The 19,211-nt window shown below is 60.7% G+C and overlaps 2 protein-coding genes across 3 annotated transcripts; one reads left to right on the top strand and one right to left on the bottom strand.

The window, feature by feature from the left end:
• Positions 1 to 4,974: 4,974 nt before the first annotated feature.
• Positions 4,975 to 9,949, top strand: TMEM235 (transmembrane protein 235). The gene is given in 6 exon segments (XM_088027051.1): positions 4,975 to 5,112; positions 5,115 to 5,133; positions 6,668 to 6,706; positions 6,880 to 7,053; positions 8,817 to 9,047; positions 9,822 to 9,949. Coding segments are annotated over 6 exon segments (729 nt in total).
• A 1,181-nt stretch (positions 9,950 to 11,130) lies between these two features.
• LOC114216318 (uncharacterized) lies at positions 11,131 to 17,065 on the bottom strand. Of its 2 annotated transcripts, XM_028112888.2 has the most exons (7): positions 16,743 to 17,065; positions 15,161 to 15,244; positions 14,341 to 14,429; positions 13,699 to 13,884; positions 12,891 to 13,028; positions 12,472 to 12,664; positions 11,131 to 11,932 (listed from the first exon to the last, which is right to left on the bottom strand). In XM_028112888.2, exons 1-7 carry the CDS (start codon positions 16,942 to 16,944, stop codon positions 11,649 to 11,651), a joined length of 1,176 nt encoding a protein of 391 aa, XP_027968689.1. In that variant the 5' UTR covers positions 16,945 to 17,065; the 3' UTR covers positions 11,131 to 11,648. The 2 variants fall into 2 exon arrangements, with proteins under 2 accessions (XP_027968689.1, XP_027968690.1); XM_028112889.2 differs by lacking the exon at positions 12,891 to 13,028.
• Positions 17,066 to 19,211: the final 2,146 nt, after the last annotated feature.

The following is a 19,211-nucleotide window of genomic DNA, read 5'->3' as shown; positions in this document are numbered from 1 at the left end:
ATTGCAGTGATTTCTGTTGGGGGGGAAAAAGCTCTCTAGCCTCTGTACTCATCTAAGCTGCTTAATTTTGATATTTGTGCCAGTCTGTAAATGGATCCTTCACTGTAATAACGGGCCCTTACAGGCTGGCTTTGTAGAGAAGCTGGGCCTTTGCACAGCGGGCAGTGATGCGGTTCTTGGCTTCGACAGGCTGTGCTGTGGAGTGAGACCCAGCTGGAGCTGACCCTCAGTCCGTCTTACACACCCCTTCTACAGAGGTATTTTCCAGAGGCCATGTTTATCACTGGGCCTTAATGACTGTCCACTCGGAACACTAAATAGACCTCCATTAATCAAGCCACAAGCCTTTACCAAGGGCCAGAGCCTCAGGGTTTTTTTTTCAAATATATGTCCCCTTTTGGGTTCTCCAAGTCTGGTGGGAGTCAGGAAAGGGCTGTGATGGGTGGTTATGGGCTGTCAGGTGCAGAGGGTGGTGTACAGGTCAAGAAGCCTACAGGCCAGCCTCAGGAATCTGAATCCTCCACCTGTCCCCAGCACACTAAGTGCCAGCCTGACCAAAAGTGACCTGCCAAGAGTGGAGCCATCGGCCACTGCCTGCAGGTTGGCACCCCCTTGGGCTGCTGACCATTCTGTGCAGGCTGCTCTTAAAGAGAAATAACTCACAATTGCCAATGAAGTCTTATGTGATCTTATCTGCATTTTTTTCATGCAGAAATAGAGACTTTTGCAAAGAGGCAAAGTAGCTTGTCCAAGATCGTACAACTAGGAACTATTATGAGGATTGAACCCAGGCATCCTGGCCCCAGAAATGGGCCCCCCCTGATGAATGACGCGGCCCGGCCTTGCGGGTGTGGCTGGGGTCAACTGCCCGACTCCAGAGACAGGGCTATCTTGAAACCATCCCCATTCCATTTTTCAGACTGCTTTGTCAGAAAGGCCTTCATTCTATTGAATGGAAACATGTCTCCCCAAGGGTTACATTGATCTTCCTAGTACAACATTTAAAAAAAATTTTTTAAAGATTTTATTTATTTGACCAAACAAGTAGGCAGAGCAGCAGGAGAGGGAGAAGCAGGCTCCCCGCGGAGCAGGGAGCCCGATGCGGGGCTCCATCCCAGGACCCCGGGATCATGACCTGAGCCGAAGGCGGACGCTTTACCGACTGAGCCACCCAGGCACCCCGACATTTTTTTAAATTTTGAACTAAGATTAATGGGAACATGTAAAGATAGTATGAAGGGGCCCCATGTACCCCTCACCCAATTTGCTCTGTTGTAGCTACAGTAAAATGTCTGTGCTTTCGACATCTAAGGTCTGAGCTGAAAAGAGAGTTCCATTGTGCAGCCCGCCTTGCTCTGAACCAGAGTTGCCATCACAAAGGGTTTCTTGTCTGGGGCAGTGGGGGTGGGGGTGGGGGGTGGGGAATCTAGCTCTTAAAGCAAAAAAACCAACTGCGCTGTAGATTTTCCTCCACTGGGCTCAGCCCACAGCTTTGGAGTCAGTTTTCAGCTGACCAACCAAACTGGGGCCTTAGCTTCTCTGTGGTTATTTTCCCCTTGGTCCCCAAGGTGGGGACGTCTGTCTGCCTGTTCACTCAGATGCTTGAGCGCCTACTGTGAGCCAGTGCTATGCCCAGGAATTGAGTGAAGGCCAGAGAGGACTCAGTCTCTCGCCGTGAGCTCAGGTTCCAGACCACGGCCAACAAACAGCCGTGTGATGTATGAGAAGACGGCTCTGCCTTGAGGGCAGCACGGAAGATCTGAGCTGTCTGTGCAGCAACCAGGAGGAGGCTGCCAGATGACGGAAGAAGGGAACGCTGTGTCCGGCGGAGGGAGCGCAAGTGTGCACTCGGGACTGTAGTGCGTTCTGATGTGGGGGCATCAGTGGTGGACAGATCCTGGCGAGTCCAACGTGGCCATGAGGAGCCCTTCATAGATCCTATTGGTTCCTGGGGATGAGACTAACCAGGTGTGTGGCTGTCTCCCCGTCTGTGCCATGTCCCACACAGGATGTCTGTTGTCCACATCAATGTGAAAGACCTCTGTTTCCAGCCTACAACCTCCACCATTTGAGAACCCTTTAGTGTGGTTGGTTTTGACTAGAACAGTGTCTCGAATCTCCCAGGGTGGATTAGCTTCATAATGCACCCTGATTGCATGCACTGACCTATGGGTAAATTAGCAAGGTTCAGTTCCTGTTGGAGGAGTTTGCCCCATGCAGTGAGCTGAGTTGTGAAGGAACTGATGCTGCGCGGCTCGGTGATTTCTCCGACAGTTACGGCTGCTTCCTCAGCCCTGTGCTGGAGGCAATGCACTGTGGCATCAGCCTGAACCAGGAGGCTCACCTGCCCCACAGCTGTTGCTGGGGTCAGGCATCCTGTTCTTGCTGGCCCTGAAGAGATAGTTGAATGTGAGTTTTATAAAAAGGTTTGGGTGCAGCCCTGTTTGTCACTTATAATCGGAATTTCTTCCATCCAAAGGTTCCTCCTGGCCCTGATTTTGGTGGTAGTGGTCTGATGCTAACTTTGAAGAGGCCCTGACATCCTAGATCACCAAGTGGCTGACCGACAGCTCTAACTATGGGTTATGAGTCTATGGTAGGAGGATGACCAATGAAAAAAGGGGTCATTCCAAAGTGGCACTGTTTCAGAATCAGACTAGGGTATAATCTGGGTCCATCTTAGGGAAGTAGACTGGTGGAATTCATCCAAGTAGCCCCTCGAGGACCGGTACCTACTGCCTAGGGGACAATCCAGTGGCTCCCAACTACACATTGGGCTTCAAACACTGAAATTTAAAGCAGACGGGGTAAAAAAAAAAAAAATTTAATAAAAGTAAAAAAATAAAGCAGGCAGGGTGTAGACTGCTAACCTGGCCATCGACACTGCATCGTGAGGGGAATATGTATCTATTCCTGTGTGGAGCTGCGTGGCTCTGCTGACGGTGGCCTCAAGCAGTGCCGTCCCCGGCCCTGACAGCAGGATCCCCCCCTTTTTTTTAAGACTTTATTTATTTGACAGAGACACAGCGAGAGAGGGAACACAAGCAGGGGGAGTGGGAGAGGGAGAAGCAGGCTTCCCGCCGAGCAGGGAGCCCGACGTGGGGCTCGATCCCAGGACCCTGGGATCATGACCTGAGCCGAAGGCAGACGCCTAACAACTGAGCCCCCCAGGCGCCCCAGCAGAATCCTCTTTATGGGGCTGCAGAGAAGACCCTTTCAGACAAGCTCGGGCTGAGAGGCAGGGGTCACTGGGAAAAAGCATATGGAGCGTGCAGCCCCGGGGGGCTCCGCTGGCTCTCCCAGTCTCTCATACCTGAAACACACAAGGCGGCTTTGACCCACCTAAAGCAGTATTGGTCCTTGTCACATTGTGGGTAAGTGCTGGGGTCACTATTCACCTTCCCCCCCTGTTCTCCAGCAGGGGCCCTGTACTGCCACCACGCTCCCCTCTTCCCTAGCCCCCCTCCCCTCCTGCTTTTGTAGATGGCTGCCTCGCCTTCATCACCTCCCTCACCTCCTTTGCCCTGTATGCTTGCTGGATTCTTTCACCTGCCCAAGAGAGAAGGACCCCTGGCTGCCACCCAGCTGGCGGAGCAGGGGCTGGGGCGCCCCCACTGCCACAGCAGGGAAGCCCCCAGGCCTGCTCTGTGCCCCAGTCCAACCTTGGGCATGGTGCATGGGAAGATGCACGGCCTGCAGGAACCCAAAACAGTGCCATGGGCTCTGAGTGCCCCTTGAAGTATTGTTTCAGTAACCTTGCTGTGATGGTTTTTCCTGACCATATTCCTCAAACCGAGAAATGCCTAGTACAGAAAAAGGGGCTGGAACGAACAGAAATGAGAGCCCTGGGGTGATTCCGGGTCATGAAGCTACTTCATCTGAGAATGGTCACCTTCAGTGGTGACGTGAATGTAAAGCCCCAGACCCTGTCTCTGCAGGCTCTGCCCAGACCCTGGGAGGGCAGTGACGGACTGTCCAGGGGCCCGAGAGGGGGCCCTCCCGTTGCCCACAGTTGCACCCCAGACAGCCCCACTGTGACAGCCCCCACTACCATGCCTGTTACTGCCTCCCCCTGGGTTCGGGCCCTTTGAGGTCCCTCTGCAACCCACCCCACTAGCGCCTGGCCCATGTCCTAGAAGGTGCTTCCCGTGTGTTGGCTGAGTGAGTGATGGAGAGGCAGAGCCCAGCCTCGCCCTCTGTGGCATTTGTAATTTGAAGCTCACTGGAAGCAACAGCCCCCTTGCCAGCCTGCCTAGGCTCTTTGCCCATCCACCCCACTTCACTGGATCCCTTTGGTTAGTCCTGGAGACGGATTAAGACCAGGACCACAGGACCAGCCAGCAGCCAAGTGACCCAGCCAGGGGCGGCTGCCTCCCACCATTCAGGCTGCTGGCTTCCTGGCCAGCGAGGTCAGCTGCCTGCTGAGCCCCCTCCTGGGGCGACGCAGGCCCCACCCTTCCTCCTCCTTAGCCCGGCCATTTGGCGGCTGAGAAACCGGAGGTTTGGAGAGATTTAACACATTTGCCCAGGGACCCACTCCAGCGGCCAGCTCCTCGGGGACGCTGGGATTTGAACCCAGGTCTGTGGCGGGTGTACCTGCGGCTCTGAGACTTCCTTCTGTCCCCTGGGGCCGAGCTCTGCAATCGCTGTCGCCGAGAGGTGGGACCGATCTTCCTGCGACCCTCGGCAGGGGGGGCGGGGGGGGAGGGGCGTATCGCGAGGCCCGCGCGCAGGCAGAAAAGGGGGCGCCGCATCCAGAAGAGCCTCGGAGCGGATGCGCCACAGCTTGCGCCCCTGCCGCCTCCCCGCATCCCCTCAACTGTGACCCCTACTCCTCCGCGCCCCGTCCCTGGCCCAGCTCACCAAATCCCGGGCGCCTCCTCCCCGGACAGGCTCCCCCACTCCCCGCTTCCCCTCTCCCCACACTCTTTCACTCCCTTGGCCCTCTCCACTCCCCGAATCCCCGGGTCCCACATGGCCTGGCTGGGCGCGCTGCTCAGCTTTGCGCGGCTGGTGGCCGCAGTGGCCCGCGACTTCTGGTACGTCCTGGGGGTGGCGGACGCTGGCAAAAGCACGGGGCGCGCCGCGCGGCTGTCCTCGCACTCCGGGCGCGACTCTGGCGCGTCTGCGAAGGTAGGGCAGCGGGGGACCGGGGCGCCCCCTCGTGCCCCCACTCCCCATCCCGGACTCTGTCCTCTCCCAAAACCGGGCAGTGACAGTAGGGCTACCAGTCCGGGCTCAGAAATGAAAGGGTTGGGGGGAGGCATTGCGTGGCCCCATAAGGACCCAAGAGCCTGGGGAGCAGGAGCCCCAGGCAGTCCCTTGTCCTCCCTGGGGGGCGGCGGGGGTGTCTTATGTTAGGAGTTGCGGGCACGTGACTTGGTAGATGACAAGTCAACCCCAGGCTCTCAGTGGGCTCTGCCATGGGCTGCTGCCTGACCTAGGACCTCGTCCCTCCTTCGCCTCCAAGTCTTCGTCAGATGGGGAGAAAGCGATACTTCTCAGGGTGCAAACGGGTGGGGGATGGTTGGAGGATTGAGGGGGGAAAGCAGGGGCAGGGCCCGCCACCCAGGGCACTGGGCTGCTGTTCTTCCTCAAGCAGGGGTGTGGGCGCTGAGGTGGGAGCGGGTGTGGGGCGCTGGGGGCCTCCGGGAAGGCCCTGGGTCCACATCCAAGTGACCACGAGTTGTTTCTCAATTGCTGTCCCCAGAGGTTCAGCCTGGCACAGCCAGGGCTCTGGGGTAAGACCCCTGTTTCTCTCCACTTTCCCCACCACCACCACCACCTGACGGCTTGGCGCGCACTTGGGCACCAAACAGGAGTGCTGCATGCCTTTCGGACCCGCAGAGAGAGGGGAAGGCATTCCCTCCACAAGGCCTGTGTGACGGGGCAGCCAGCAGGCTGGGGGCCTCCCCTGCACAGGAACAGCCCTGGGGGGAAGCAGCGCCTGGGAGAGCGTGTGAACGCGTGCGTGCATGCATGTGAGCCTACGGCAGTGTGAGTGTGAACGTGTGTGCATGAATCTGAATGTGTGAGCATGTGTCTAAGAGAGTATGCGTGTGTGCATGTGAGTGTATGTGTAGGTGACCATGAGTGTGCCACGTGTGCACATGCGTGCATGCGCATGCGTGACCATGCTTTCCTCCGTGGCAGCTGGGGAGGAAAGATGAGCTGTTGGTTCAGCCACTGAACAGACTGGGCCTAATGCTCCCAAGTCCTCCTGGCGTGTGCACGTGTGTGTCTGCAAATGCAAGTGGGTGTGCACGTGTGTGTGCAAGAGTCAGTCCACATTACGCGCACCTTTTCCTGTCCAGGCAAAGCCACACGTGAGCATGCTCAGGGCCCCAAGCCTATGGGAGTGCTGAGGGCAGCGTCTCTCGAATGTTTGTGATTTTTAGACCGACATCCACGTCGGTATTATTTGTATGTTACAGAAACAAAACAGAAGATCTTAAACCCTCCAAACCCATTTGGAGCCACAACTCTGGGGTCCAGGAGAGAATCTGACGGGGCTCCATGGCCACTGGTCAGCCCACTGGGTTCTGGCAGGGGTGAGAGCATGCTGTCCAGCGTGCCTGCAGGACCACCCATCTCAGAGAAACTCAGGGTGGGTGGTGACCCCACAGGTGTCCAGCCCACCAGGCTTTGTGTCCTTTCTGCTTCTTAGGGCAAAACAGCTGCATCCCCCTGATCGACCCCTTTGCCAGTGAGACCTGGATGTCCCCACCTCCGTGCAACAGATCTGTGAGTCCTGCGGCTGAGTCATGCCCTGTCTGTCCTTAATCTCCAGGCAAAACTGTCCTGTGAAGGTGGACCTCCAGGCAGACAGGGCCCTGAAGTGCTCACTTGGAGCTGCTTGGGGGGTGGAGGCAGGTCCAGGTCCCTGCCTGGACGCTGAGCCCCCTCTCCTGGCAGCCCTGCACCGAGCTGTCATGGTGGTCCTGCCCCTGAGCCTTGTCCTTGTCGTGTGTGGCTGGATCTGTGACCTCTTCAGTTCCCTGGCACAGAGCGTCCTGCTGCTGTTTTTCACCGGTTGCTGCTTCTTGCTGGGGGGTGAGTGTGGGTGCCCTGGAGGGCACGGGTCCTGGGAGTGAGGGGGTCTCCTCTCCTGCCCCCCTGTCCTCGGCTCCCATCTGGCCTGTGCTGAGCCTGGGCCCGCCCAGGGGATTCAGCCGCAGCAGGCGAAAGCCCCTCGGGTAGTACTGGGCCTTTTTAGGGACAGGGGCAGGGGTGCTGGCTGTAGGCCTCGAGCCAGGGAGGCTAAGCTTCTAGGCACGGGAGGCATGAGGCTCCCCAAGGCGATCCTGCACCTGCCCTCCTACACCTGCACGAGGGGCATGAGACCGGCCCCCTTCCTTCCCTGTTCTCCTGCCCTTCACTGGCCTGGTGGGATGGAACAAGAGAGGGCAGGCCCGGGCAGGAAGACAGGTGGAAAGGGGCCTCGCAGCCCTTGGCAGGGACCCTGGCCCAGGCCCAGAGTGTGACTGGTGGCAGTTCCTCAGCTGACATTCATCTAGACGCGGCTGGGCGCTGGCCAGGCACTCCCTCGGGGCTACAGCCATGGCCCCCCTGTGGTCCCAGCTTCCTGAGATGTCCAAGGATTCACCAAGGTCAGCAGGGAGCTTGTCCCAGGATCCCGTGCCCCCCGCTTTGGTGCCCCCTGTGCCCAAGGCCGGCTGTCACTGATGGTGGGCTGGGGCTCCTTGGGGTCAGTCATCAGAGGCCTGTGCTGTCGGGGGCGAGGCCTGAGCTGGGTCTGGCATCCGGGCCAGGTCTACTGTCAAGGCCATGGCACTTGAGGCCCAGACCACATGGGCCTACGGCTCCCTCTGGGGCAGCCCTGCCTCCTCCCCAGAGGGTGCTGGGCCCTGTGGGAGGCCTTGGTCAAGTGGGAACGGGCGGACCTGCCTGGCGCCGAGAGCCTGGGGGACCCACAGCCTGGGCGTGCGCTGTAGAGAATGAGAGCGGGAGAAGTCACCATGTCAGCTGTGGCCTGGCCCCAGACACCGGCTGTGTGGCTCCAAATCCAATTAAGAGGAGCTTGGGAAGCCAGGGAGAGAAACAATGGGGTGGGATTGTGTCCAGGAAGCCTTGGCATTATGCTCTCAGAAACATGGCCCGGGCCGGTGGGTGGAGGGAGGGCCCGGAGGCAGCTACTCAGGGGCCCTCCTCTTCCAAGGGCCCTGGTTCAAGGAACACCCCACCTGCTCCGCGCGCCCAGGGTCCAGCCTGGCTGCTGTCCCCGCGGGGGCTGCTTCTTGGCAGTGGGTCAGCTGACATCACTGTCAGCACTCTGTGCAGCGCCAGGAGGAGAGTGTCAGCATCGGGGACACTGATGGGGGCAGGCGGGGGGTCGCAGAGCTTGGGGGCGGGCAGGAGGCCTGCAGAAGCTGGAGGCTTAGGCTAGGGCCAGAGGAGCGGCAGGGGTAACCCAATGAAGTGGGGGGCACTGTGAGGAAGGGGGGCCTGGCCAGAGCTCCAGAGCCCCCCGACTGCCAGTAGAGGTCACTGGCTCTGTGTGTGTGTGTGTGTGTGTGTGTGTGTCGGGGACACTGGGGGATACGGGAGGGTGCTGTGTATGCAGGGGCAGTTATGTGAGTGGGGACTGTTGCTGAGGGTGTAGGTGGCTCTGTTTATAAGGGGGGTTTTGTGGGGTGAGGTCTGGGGGTTTGGGAACTGAATCAGAGCCTCCATTTCCCCCAAAGGCCAGCGGGTAGGGGCTCCTGGTCTGCAGGACTGCCTCGGCCAGGACCTGGTTAGGCAGTTGCCCCCAGCAGGTAGACACAGCGAGTGGCCCCCCTGCCCCCCTCCCCCAGGTGCCCTGACCCTGGTGGGGGTCAGCATCTACATCCACTGCTCACACCTGGCCTTCGCCGAGACCGGCCGCCAGTGGCCCCAGCACATGCGGGACATCCGTGTCTGCTCCGGCTGGGCTCTAGCCCTGGCCTGGGGCTCCTGCGCCTCAGAGGCTCTCTGTGGCCTCCTCCTGCTCACAGCACGCCTGAACCCGCAGGCTGAGCCGGCAGCAGGGGGCCCCCCACTCTGTGGTCATCTGAGTCCCAGAGGAGCCCAGTTTCCCCTTTGCACCCACAGGCCTGGCTGGAGTTCTGGCTGGGAGAGGGCCCCTGCAGGGGCAGGGGTTGGGGGCAGAGCCAAGGATCCAGGCTCCTCTTGCTTGGCAAAGCTGGATGTTTGGGGGGCTCCTCTGCCTGATTTATGCCCTTCAGGGACTAATTGGTTTGGCTTTCTCTTGGGAATGAGAAAAGGGAGTCCCAGGAAGAGTTAACAAGTGGCCCAAGGGGATGTTAGTGGGGTCGGGGTGGGGTGCTGCAGACTCCTGGTGCTCAGCGGGTCCCCTTGCTTCTCGAGGGCATAGCCCGCCCTCGCCCTCTCCCATCAGCCCTGGTGTGCCATGCTGCCCTCGCTCCTAGGGCCCTGGGTCAGGTGGAGGAGCTACCCTCTCTCCTGGGGAGGAGGGAGTTTGAGAGAGAAGTATCTGGTATCTGTTAAACACCCACGGAGTTAGGCTCCGAGCAGAGTGTCACCTGCTCATCTGCTTGTCCAGTCCTCCAGTCTCCCTTCACATTAGTTACCAGTCACCCCTTGTACAGAAGGGGAGTCTGAGGCCCAGACCATCCCAGAGCACATGGCAGAGCCAGATGCCCTGACATCTGGTGGGACTCCCAGGCCTCTGTTCGGTCCACTGGCTCAAGGGCAGATGTTGCAGGGGAGGACACTGAGGAGGGGGCCCGGGAGTCCCCTGGGGTTTGCAAGGGCAGCCGAGTGGGCTGGATGCACCTCGGCCCCCTCCCTGTTCTCAGGCCTCAGTCCTTGTCCTGGCGCATCTGCCGCTTCTGCTGGGCTGGTGCTCCAGGACGCCGACCCTCCCATCTGCAGCCCCCTGGGGAATGTCTGTGATTCCAGGGGCCTGGTGGGTGCCCTGAACTAGCAGGTGCGGAAGTCCTAGTAGGGGTGAGGGTGGGGGAGCCGTGCCACAGTGGCAAGGTGAAGGGGCTTCTTAGCCAGGAGGGGCCGGGGCTGCCGAGAGAGGCAGAGGCCAGGGCCTGGAGCTTGGGCCGCAGGCTTACTAAACGGCATGGGTGGGGCTCAGCTCGCAGACCGGGGCGCAGGCGCCCTGTGGCTAGGCACCCGGGTCATCCATCGTGAAGCTCGCTCATTTTCCTGTAGGTAGAGAAGTCGAGGTGGCAGAGAAGGATCCCCAGGGGGCTGTGCAGCACCCGAAGCCCCAGACAGCCCCATCTGGGGTGCAGGAGTCTGGGATGTGTGCGGAGAGTGGATGGCGTCCCCTCTGGCCTTGGTCTACTCTCTCCCAGCCCCCCTTTACCACTCCAAAGGTTACAGGAAGCTCCTTGGGGCCCTGGGGGCTGGCATCATTTGGGGGTCCCACTGAGGGCTTCCCTCCGTACTTATGTTTTAGTGTTTACCGTTCAATGCCAATGCCAAGGTCAGCAGGAAGCTTGTCCCAGGATCCCGTGCCCCCCACTTTGGTGCCCCCTGTGCCCAAGGCCGGCTGTCACTGATGGTGGGCTGGGGCTCCTTGGGGTCAGTCATCAGAGGCCTGTGCTGTCGGGGGCGAGGCCTGAGCTGGGTCTGGCATCCGGGCCAATCAAATGCCAATTTGTCCTTAAATAAATCAGTTTATGCTCCGTGCGGATAAGCCTTGTTTTTCTCTCTTAAAATTTTTTCAGAACTGATAAAACAGAATTATAAGCAGTGTGTGGGCAGTAACACTGTTACCAGCTGTGTATGTGCGTGTGTGTGTCTGTCCGTCCATCCAGAGACGCCTGCGTGTCTGTCCGTCCATCCAGAGACGTCTGTGTGTCTGACTGTCCATCCAGGGACGTCTTCTGCAGACACGAGCTCCTTCTCTGTGGGTCTGCAGAGGTGGAAGAGGACCCCCCCCGCCCGCCTCCACGTTGGAAGGGGCAGCTTGGCAGGCAGGTCCTCTCAGTTTGTGAGGCTCTAACTGGACTTCTCCTGCGGTTCGCTGGGGAGCGGGGAGCACAGGGGTTTGGTCGGGGCCTCCCTGTCTGCCGCTGGGCCTACATGACCCCAGGAACTGCTAAAAACGAGATCCAATCCCAAATCATCTACAATAAAGACATACTCTTTTGTAAGCAGGAAAATTTATTTTTGAAAAAGGAAAAAATATGTAGATGACCACAGGATAAAGCCCAGCCCCCAACACAGCAGCTAGGGCTCCCTGCCATCCAGCCCTCCTGTCCCTTCCTAATCTCCTGTCGCCCTTGCTCCAGTGCCCCCCAGCCCGAGCACGGGACACGCTCATCAGCTGCGGGACTCCGAGCAAATGGCTCAGGGCAGGTTCCTTTTCTGTGAGCTGGGAGCAGAAGCCCTGCCCTGGCTGCTTCCTGGGCTTTGGTGAGGGGCTGGGATGGGGTCCCCCCTGTCTGCCCTCGTGGCACCCTGTCCGGGACACGGGAGGCACCGAGGGCTTGCTGAATGAACGCAGGTGGAAGGCTTCACCCTGAGTGTGGGAAGTCGGGGGTCCGAGGAGACACGGGGGTAACGGGGTGTTGTTTCGTTGCCTCTCCTCCACCTGCTCCCTCAGGACACCTCCACTCCCCACCCGGATCCCAGCCGGGGCACAGGGTCCGGTCACCCCGTCCTCAGGGCCCCAGCTGCCTCAGCACGAACCCCCACTTCTTCAGCACCAGCTCGGTGTCCTGTGCGGAGACGTCGCGGTGCCACACGGCGCGCACCGACCGCTCGGTCCAGGGGAACAGCAGCACATGCACCGCGCGGCCGGTCTGGGCCACCTCGTCCGCGCTCACGGCCTGCAGACGCCGGCAGAGCTCCTCGGGCGGTGGCCCGTGCACCCTCACCATCACCATGTTCGTCTCCACGGCGGCGAGGTCCACGGAGCAGATGGGGGACGCCAGCTCCTGGAGCCCTGGGCCCGGGGCCTGTGGTGAGTGAAGCCCGACCCCAGGACCCCACCCCAGTCTCCAGCATCTGGCCCTGTTGTCCCAGGACAGGCAGAGGGCAGCCCAACTGTAGTGGGGAAAAGAGGGACCCTTGGAGTCCCACACACTTGGCTCTGCTACTTTTCAGCCGTGTAACCTGGGACAAATCAGTTAACCTCTGGGCCTCGGTACCCTCATCTGTAAAGTGGGGACATGATGGGATTGTTTCGAGGACTCAACTGACAGATGTAAAGACCCAGGTTAGAGGCTCCACTCGGCCAGATCCTGCAGGAAATAGGAATTCCTGACATCCACTGCATGCTTTTGGTCCAGACCCTCCACCAGTGAGGCCTGGCAAAGCATTCTAATTCCCTGGCTTCCACGCCTTGTGGCTCAGGCCTAACCTACATGTGCTAGAGTCAGAAGGACGTACGCCTGCTGGGGATTTCGGTCCTGCTACGGGGGAACCCCAGGCACTCTTCTGGGAGCAAAAGGAAGTGAGGGTGGGGGGCCACGGTCCAGGTACCTTTGGCGAATCTCTGAGCGTTCTTGTGGTCCGTCGGCAGCACCTCCTCGAAGTCCGCCAGTCCTACGAGGGCAGCGGCAGCCAGCACCCCGGCCTGGCGCATCCCCCCGCCCAGGGCTTTCCGGAGGCGCCAGGCTTCTTCGATGAAGTCCTTGGGCCCCCCGACCAAGGCCCCCACTGGTGCACCGAGGCCCTGGGAGGAAGAGAGGAGAGAGTCCTGCCTGCCAGCCCCCCAGGTGTGCATCTTTGCCCTTGTGGCCAGGGGAGGGGGATGTGAGGTGGACGGGGCCCCATCTGGGGAGGGGCTAAAAGGGCCCAGGGCCAGCCGCTGCCAGCATCGGAGCTCAGGAACACCAGCTGACTCCTATTGTGCGCACCCCACCGTCTTGTGTCTGGGAGGCAGCCAGTGGCTTCCCCACCTTGGAGAAACAGAGAGACACAGAGTCACAGTGCTCCACGATGCGGGCGGGGGGCATGTGCAGAGCTACTGCAGCGTTCATCAGCCGGGCCCCATCCAGGTGGACCCGGACCCCGTAGCTCTGCGCCAGGAGGCGCACCTGGGGGCAAAGAGCAGGCAGCAGTCAGAGGGGCTGGGCTTGGGGCCAGAGCGGAGGGAGGACGGGTCTCCAGGGGCCTCGAGGGGTCTAGAGTGAGCAGAGCTGGGCTGGTGTCCAGCTTGACCCCCTGGGACCAGAGCAGGCACTCTGCTGCCTGAGCCTGGGTGCCATCCTCTGTAAAGGGGGCTGATGCTAAGCGTTTTACCTCATGTGTACGGTGGGCTTGCTGCGGCCCAATGCTGATGTGGCGCGAGCCATAGATGCCGCATCCTGTTTAAGCCACCCCATGGCTCCGTGAGGGAGATGCTCTCAGCCCTTCCCATGGGCAAGGAGTAGGTCTGCAGGGTCAGTTAGCAGCAAGTTCTCACACCAGGGAGCCGCACGGTTCAGCCCTCACACCCTGCACAAGCTGGGGCTGCTCTGGGACTCGCTCCCTGGGGAGAAGGGGGGTTGTCTCTGTCCTTGGGGCCTAAACTGGGGCAGTGGAGGCCTCCGTATCTGCAGCCGAGGACCGACCACGCACGTCCTTCCCACCGCAGTTCCAGCTGCCACGGGCGCCCACGGTGTATATGAGGAGATACAGTCCCCGGAGAGGGGCTGCAGAGGACAGGAAGCCAGGAGCTGCCTGGGGGCCGGTGGGGGGTGGGCAGAGTGGTGGGGTAGGGCCTACCTGGCGTAGGTAGTCAATGGGGAGGACCCGGCCCCCCGAGCTGCTGTGGGTGTTCTCCAGGCAAATGAGCTCACAGACCGGGTGGTAGGGGCTCCCGAGGCCCCGTGTGACCACCCTCTCCAGCTCAGCCAGGTCCAAGGTGCCATGGGGCAGGTCTGGGAGGGGGTGGGAGTGCACCCCAGCGATCTGCAGGTATTGGGGGAGGAGGGATGGAGATCAGGTCCGGGGGCGCAGCGTCACCTCCTATCTCTGTCCCATCGGCTCCTCTCCAGCTCGGGGCCATCGAGCCTTCCCCTTGTGCTGCGGACGTGGGCGCGGACATCCCAGCAAGAAGGGGAGGAACCAAGGACTGTGTTCTCCCGAGATGCGGGCCCTTCCCCACCGAGCGCCGCGTGCTCCGAATGCCCACTAGGGGGCAGCAGAGCACCAAGCACAGCCGGTGTCTGATGGAGGGGTGCTGGGCCGCGGGTGCCCCCACGTGGTCAGTCTGGGAATGGCTCCCTTTCCCGCTTCCTTAGAGACGCCACCACCCCGGCCATTTCTTCGCTCTGCAGGTCCCAACACGATGCCGGGGAAGCAGGTTCCCACCAGAAAGGCTGAGCAGCCTGTGCTGGCCCCAGGTGAGGGGTGCCGGGTCCTTACCTGAGCCACCCCGCCCTGCTCGTAGACGTGGAGGTGGCACTCCTGCCCGAGGAGGAGCTGGGAGCCCCTGCGCTGGCAGTGACACATCACTGAGATAGATGGGGGAGGGCAGTGTTGGCTCTGAGTCCCATGGGGCCCATCTGCTCCCGCCCAGCTCCCGGCTGAGCCCGGAGGCTAGCTCTCAAGTGCCTATGCCACTGAGGAAACAGCACCCCTTCAAGACACCCTACTGCTCTGTGCCAGAAAACAGTCCCGTGAACTACAAAAGTCTAGGATAACCATCCTGTGAGGTGTTGCACCCTGTGCCCTGCAGCCCACCTGCAGAGCATCTCCTGCTCGGGAAGCTGGCCACCATGCTGCCCCTGGGGGCCAAGCAGCTCAGGGCATGGGCATCAGTCAGGCCCAGTAGGAAACAGAGGGCACATGCACACTTGGAAGCCAGAGTTTAATAAAGGGGCAATTTACAAAGGTGTGGCAGCGTGGAGGGAAGTCACAAGGGACAGAGCAAGACCCCCAGGCCATACGGGGCAAGAGGGCGGTGTGGTTACCAGAACCTGGAGACAGGGCAGTGTGGAGAGGGCTGCCCGCCTGGCCCAGGGAGACCATCTGCGGAGGGAGCTGGGGGAGGAGCACGGATACACTGACCTCACTCTCCTCCCCTCCCTCATCTCCTGCTAGGGGCCCTCCTGGCTCAGCCCAGCGGAAGTCCAGATGGCTCAGACCCCACTGATGTTGTCCCAGCCTTGCCCCCAGCACCGAGGAGAGAAATGCGGAGGGAGGAACTGGAGGGCAAATGGGAGCCACCCCACGCCGTGCTCACCAGAGATGAGGTTGGCCATGGTGTTGGTGGGCACAAACAAGGTCCGGTCTACCCCCAGCAGCTTGGCGGCCTTTTCCTGCAGCTCTGAGGAGGGAAGGGATGGGGGTGCAGGGAGACTCCATCAACAATGGCACTCTCCTTGTATTACTCATAACCGTGGGCTCGAGTCCTGCTGAGGTGAGTGGCCAAGCCAGACAGACGCCCTGGTCCACTGGCTGCAGACTGTGGTCTTGGTGACCGCATATCTGGGTATAGAGGCCCCTCAGTCAACCCTTGGCACCCAGCCTCCTCCTGGGCCATGGCCCCCCCAACATTGAAACTCTGTGGTTTGAACCCCCCTGTCCCATCCAGACCTCACACCTGTCTCACTTCCTTTCCCATCAGCCCCTTGCAGGTGGGGCCCTGCGGTTTCTCTGCTGACTTCCTCTCCCAGAACAGAAGGGCAGGAGCTCTCAGAAGGGGAGACTCTGGGGGATTGGGGGGTGGGGCTTCAGGCTCCTGCTTTAAAGCCTGCTGTGGCTCCCCTCTGCCTGTGGTATCAAGTCCGAAGTCTTTTAGCATGACATTCCAGGCCAGTGGGATTTGCCCTCTGCCTTCATCTCCAGGGACAGGGGGTTCCCGGTACCCCACACTCCAGCCACATTCCCTATCCGTATCCTAAACACTTTTCTCAACACCCAGGTGACCCAGCTCCCTTCCCTGCCTGGGGGCCCCACTCTCCCTTTAAGAGGCTACTCTGCAAAGTCCCCCTTCCCTGTGAGTTCCATGCCTCCCCTCCCCCCCAGTTCCCAAGGCACTCTCTGGGGACACATGCCAGCCCCAGCACTTCCCCCACCCCATGGTATCTGTGTGTTTGGCAGTGGGCTCAGCATTTTTGAAGTTCCAGGCAGCAAGTGTCTGCAGAATGCATGATCACCAATCACCACCTGACCCCACACACAGGCCCTTGGAGCTCAAGTGGCAACCTGTGGCTTGTCCCTGGTACGGCAGAGGGTATACACCCTCACAATAGCAGTGATCCGCTATAGTGGCAACTCTCAACACTGTGTCTTGAAAATAATGCTCCCCAGGTTATTAGCGTCCACTCCTTGAGAGATGCAGCCTGTGGGAAATCCTCTTTTCTAGACTGGTTTTCCGTGTGTCTTCATGTGGAAAGGCAGTGCGTGCAGGACGATGGCTATAGGTTTTAGAGAGAAGACCTGGGTTCAAATACTGCCTTGCCATTTGCTGGGTAGGAGACCCTTGGGTGCCACACTCAGCATCCCAGAGCCCTCCTCTGCAAGAGGAGACCACGCCCATCTCATCAGGCAGCTCCACGCCTGAATGCGCACACCAAATCCCCGGGGCGTCCTGTTAGCACGCAGTTCTGGCTCAGCAGGTGTAAGTGTGGGACCCGAGAATCTGCATTTCCAACACTGTCGGGTGATGGGCCAGACTGAGCAGCAAGGCCGCAGGGCATGACGCCTAGCCTGCAGCCGAGCCGCCACCCCTGCGCCCCGGGCCACTTCTCCCGCCAGCACCACGGACAGCGCTCTGGGGTCCCCGCGACGACCCCAGGCCGCGGCCTGCACACCGGGCTCACCGCGGACGGTGGGGTCCTCGCCGTAGTCGTCGTCCCCCACGACCGCCTCGGCCATGGCGCGCCTCATGGCCGGCCCGGGCTTGGTCACCGTGTCGCTGCGCAGGTCCACCACGTGCGCCGGGACCCCCGTCCTGTTCCCAGACCCCCGAGTCCAGAGGGCCCCGGGCCGCCGGGCCGCGGCCCGCGCCAGTCCCCGGAGCATGGCGGGGGCGGTTCCCGACCCCCACCCCGACCCTTCCCAGCGAGGGCGACCGGGAGCGACGGGGTTGGCACGGCGGGGCTTCACGGACTTCGACCGCAGCGGCGGACCTGGGCCTGCGGGGGTGCCCGCGGCATGCTGGGAGTTGTAGTTCGGACTTCGTCCCGGCGGGCACCGCGCGAGCTCGGGCAGGAGGGCCCCGAGGCGTGCTGGGAGTTGTAGTTCGGGCTTCAGGGCGGCGGGCACGGAGCGATGGGGACATGTGGGAGAGCGAGAGTATTGCTCTCCGACGAAGCAACCGGGGCCGGACGAACGTTATCGAGCGGACGCTCATGTGACTCCTGCCGTGTGCCAGGCTCTAGCTCGGGCACCCTACAAATATTGGCTCAGTTAAGCCTCCCGGCAGCTCTAGGAGACGAGTACCAGTAGCACCCCCGTTTCACAGATGGGGAAACTGAGCCGCGCACAAGCTAACGCCTCCGGTCACTTGGCGAGGCAGTGGCCAGGCCGGCTGTCTCCAGGGTCCAGCTCTGAACCACTGTGTTACGTCGCCCCTAAAGAAGTAGCGTCCCGTCGTTGACTGTTTTTCCAGTACAGACCTGTTGAGTACCTCCCGTGTGCCGGGCGTTGCCAAGGTGCCAGGCAAGGGGGGACAGAGACGGCGCAGCGGGTCTGGGCCTCCGACTTCATGGGTCATACGGGAGGCAGAATTCCAGCGGTGCACAGAGAGCCCCCTCGTCCGGACCCCTGCTCTGGAGAGGTGGTCTGCCTTCAGCTGAGGTGCAGTGCAGGGTTGAGGCGTGAAGGGCACCGACTGACTCAGGTCCTCACTTACCAGGCGTGTGGCTTTGGATGAGCCTTTTAACCTCTCTATGCCTCAGTCTCCCTAACTCCAGAATGGGCTGTTTTGAGGATTCCATGACTTAGCGTGCTTAGTGCTGACCCTGGTGCCTGGCCGGGGTAAGTGCCACATATGAGTGTTCCCTTTCTTACTGCGGCTGCTATGACCATCCTTACTGGTCACAGCCCAGGGCCCTGGGGCTTGATGCCGCTGCCGCGAGGAGCACCATGACTCAGCTCTTCTGCAGCGTGACCTTCCCTCACACAGGGAGGACAGGGCTCCCTCTGAGTGCCCAGCCCCACTCGGCTGCTCCCCTCCCTGGAATATGGCCACAGATGTCTGTCCCCCATGGGAGGAGGTTGGTCCCAGAGGGGCCCAAGTTCCCCAGAAGAGGTGCCCACAGCTCTGGTCAGGGGACCCCTCGTGAAAGAGGGCACTCACACCTTCATCAGAGGTCTGCCATGTGACTGGTCCCAGCTGGGTCAGAGGTCTGCCATGTGCCTGCTCCCAGCTGGGTCTGGGGATAAAGGACAGGAAGGGCAGGCTGCTCTCGGGGCTCCGGTCCTCAGGGTGGGGACAGAATGCTGCCCAAGAGAGGAGCACTGGGAAGAGGGTGGATGTCAGAACTGGGAGATGCTGCCATGGGCCTGGCTGAGGCATCAGGGTAGGCTTCCTGGAGGAAGCAGGGATTGGGCTGAGCTCTGAAGACAGAGCAGGTCCTTAATCAGACAGAGGAGGAACATAAGGCAAAAGCTCTGGGTAGGAGGGAGCTGGAGCATTGTAAATCTCTAAAGAAGGCCAGCCTGGCAGAGGAGGGAGCAGGGCTGGAGATGGAGCTGTATCCAGGGTTAGGGCGCCTTCCCTGGAGCTCTCCACCTCTCCCCCCATGCCTAGTGCGGGCATCTTGAAAGAGGAAAAATCACAAGATCCCTGTAGGATCGGTGGCCCCAAGGAGTCCCATCTAGAGGAAAGGCTCATTGTGCCTTTCCCCACCCCAGTGCCCCTCTGGCCCTGACCCACAGTCTGCACTGAATTCCGGGCCCTCGGAAAACAAGCCCCTTATCTCTGAGTCTGGCTCCAGCCCTTCTGCTGGGAAGTGGGGGTGGGGAGCAGAGGGCCTGTATGGACAGGAAGGGAGGGGTTGGGGCAGCAGTGATGGCTCTCAGAACAAGGAGTAAGGGGGCAGACAGCGGGATCCCCAGGCACGTCCCAGTCACGGCCTCCTGTCTGCAGGCACTTCACAGTTTGCCAAGCCTACCCACCCACAGCCTCCCTGTTAACCGCCATAGCACCCTTGGAGGAGGAGGCCTGGGCAGGGGGCTTAGGGCCATTCCACCATCCCAGGCGGCCACCAAAGTGACACAGCTGGTCAGCAAACCAGCCTTTCTCCTCCCATAACAGAGCTGTCTCCCCAGAAAGCTGGCCTCTT

The sequence above is a fragment of the Eumetopias jubatus genome, unplaced genomic scaffold, assembly GCF_037043125.1.
Source record: "Eumetopias jubatus isolate StellerSeaLion01/CBP00866 unplaced genomic scaffold, mEumJub1_p1.0 scaffold_10, whole genome shotgun sequence".
NCBI classification, from domain to species: Eukaryota; Metazoa; Chordata; class Mammalia; order Carnivora; family Otariidae; genus Eumetopias; species Eumetopias jubatus.
This window is presented reverse-complemented; position numbering and strand designations above follow the sequence as displayed.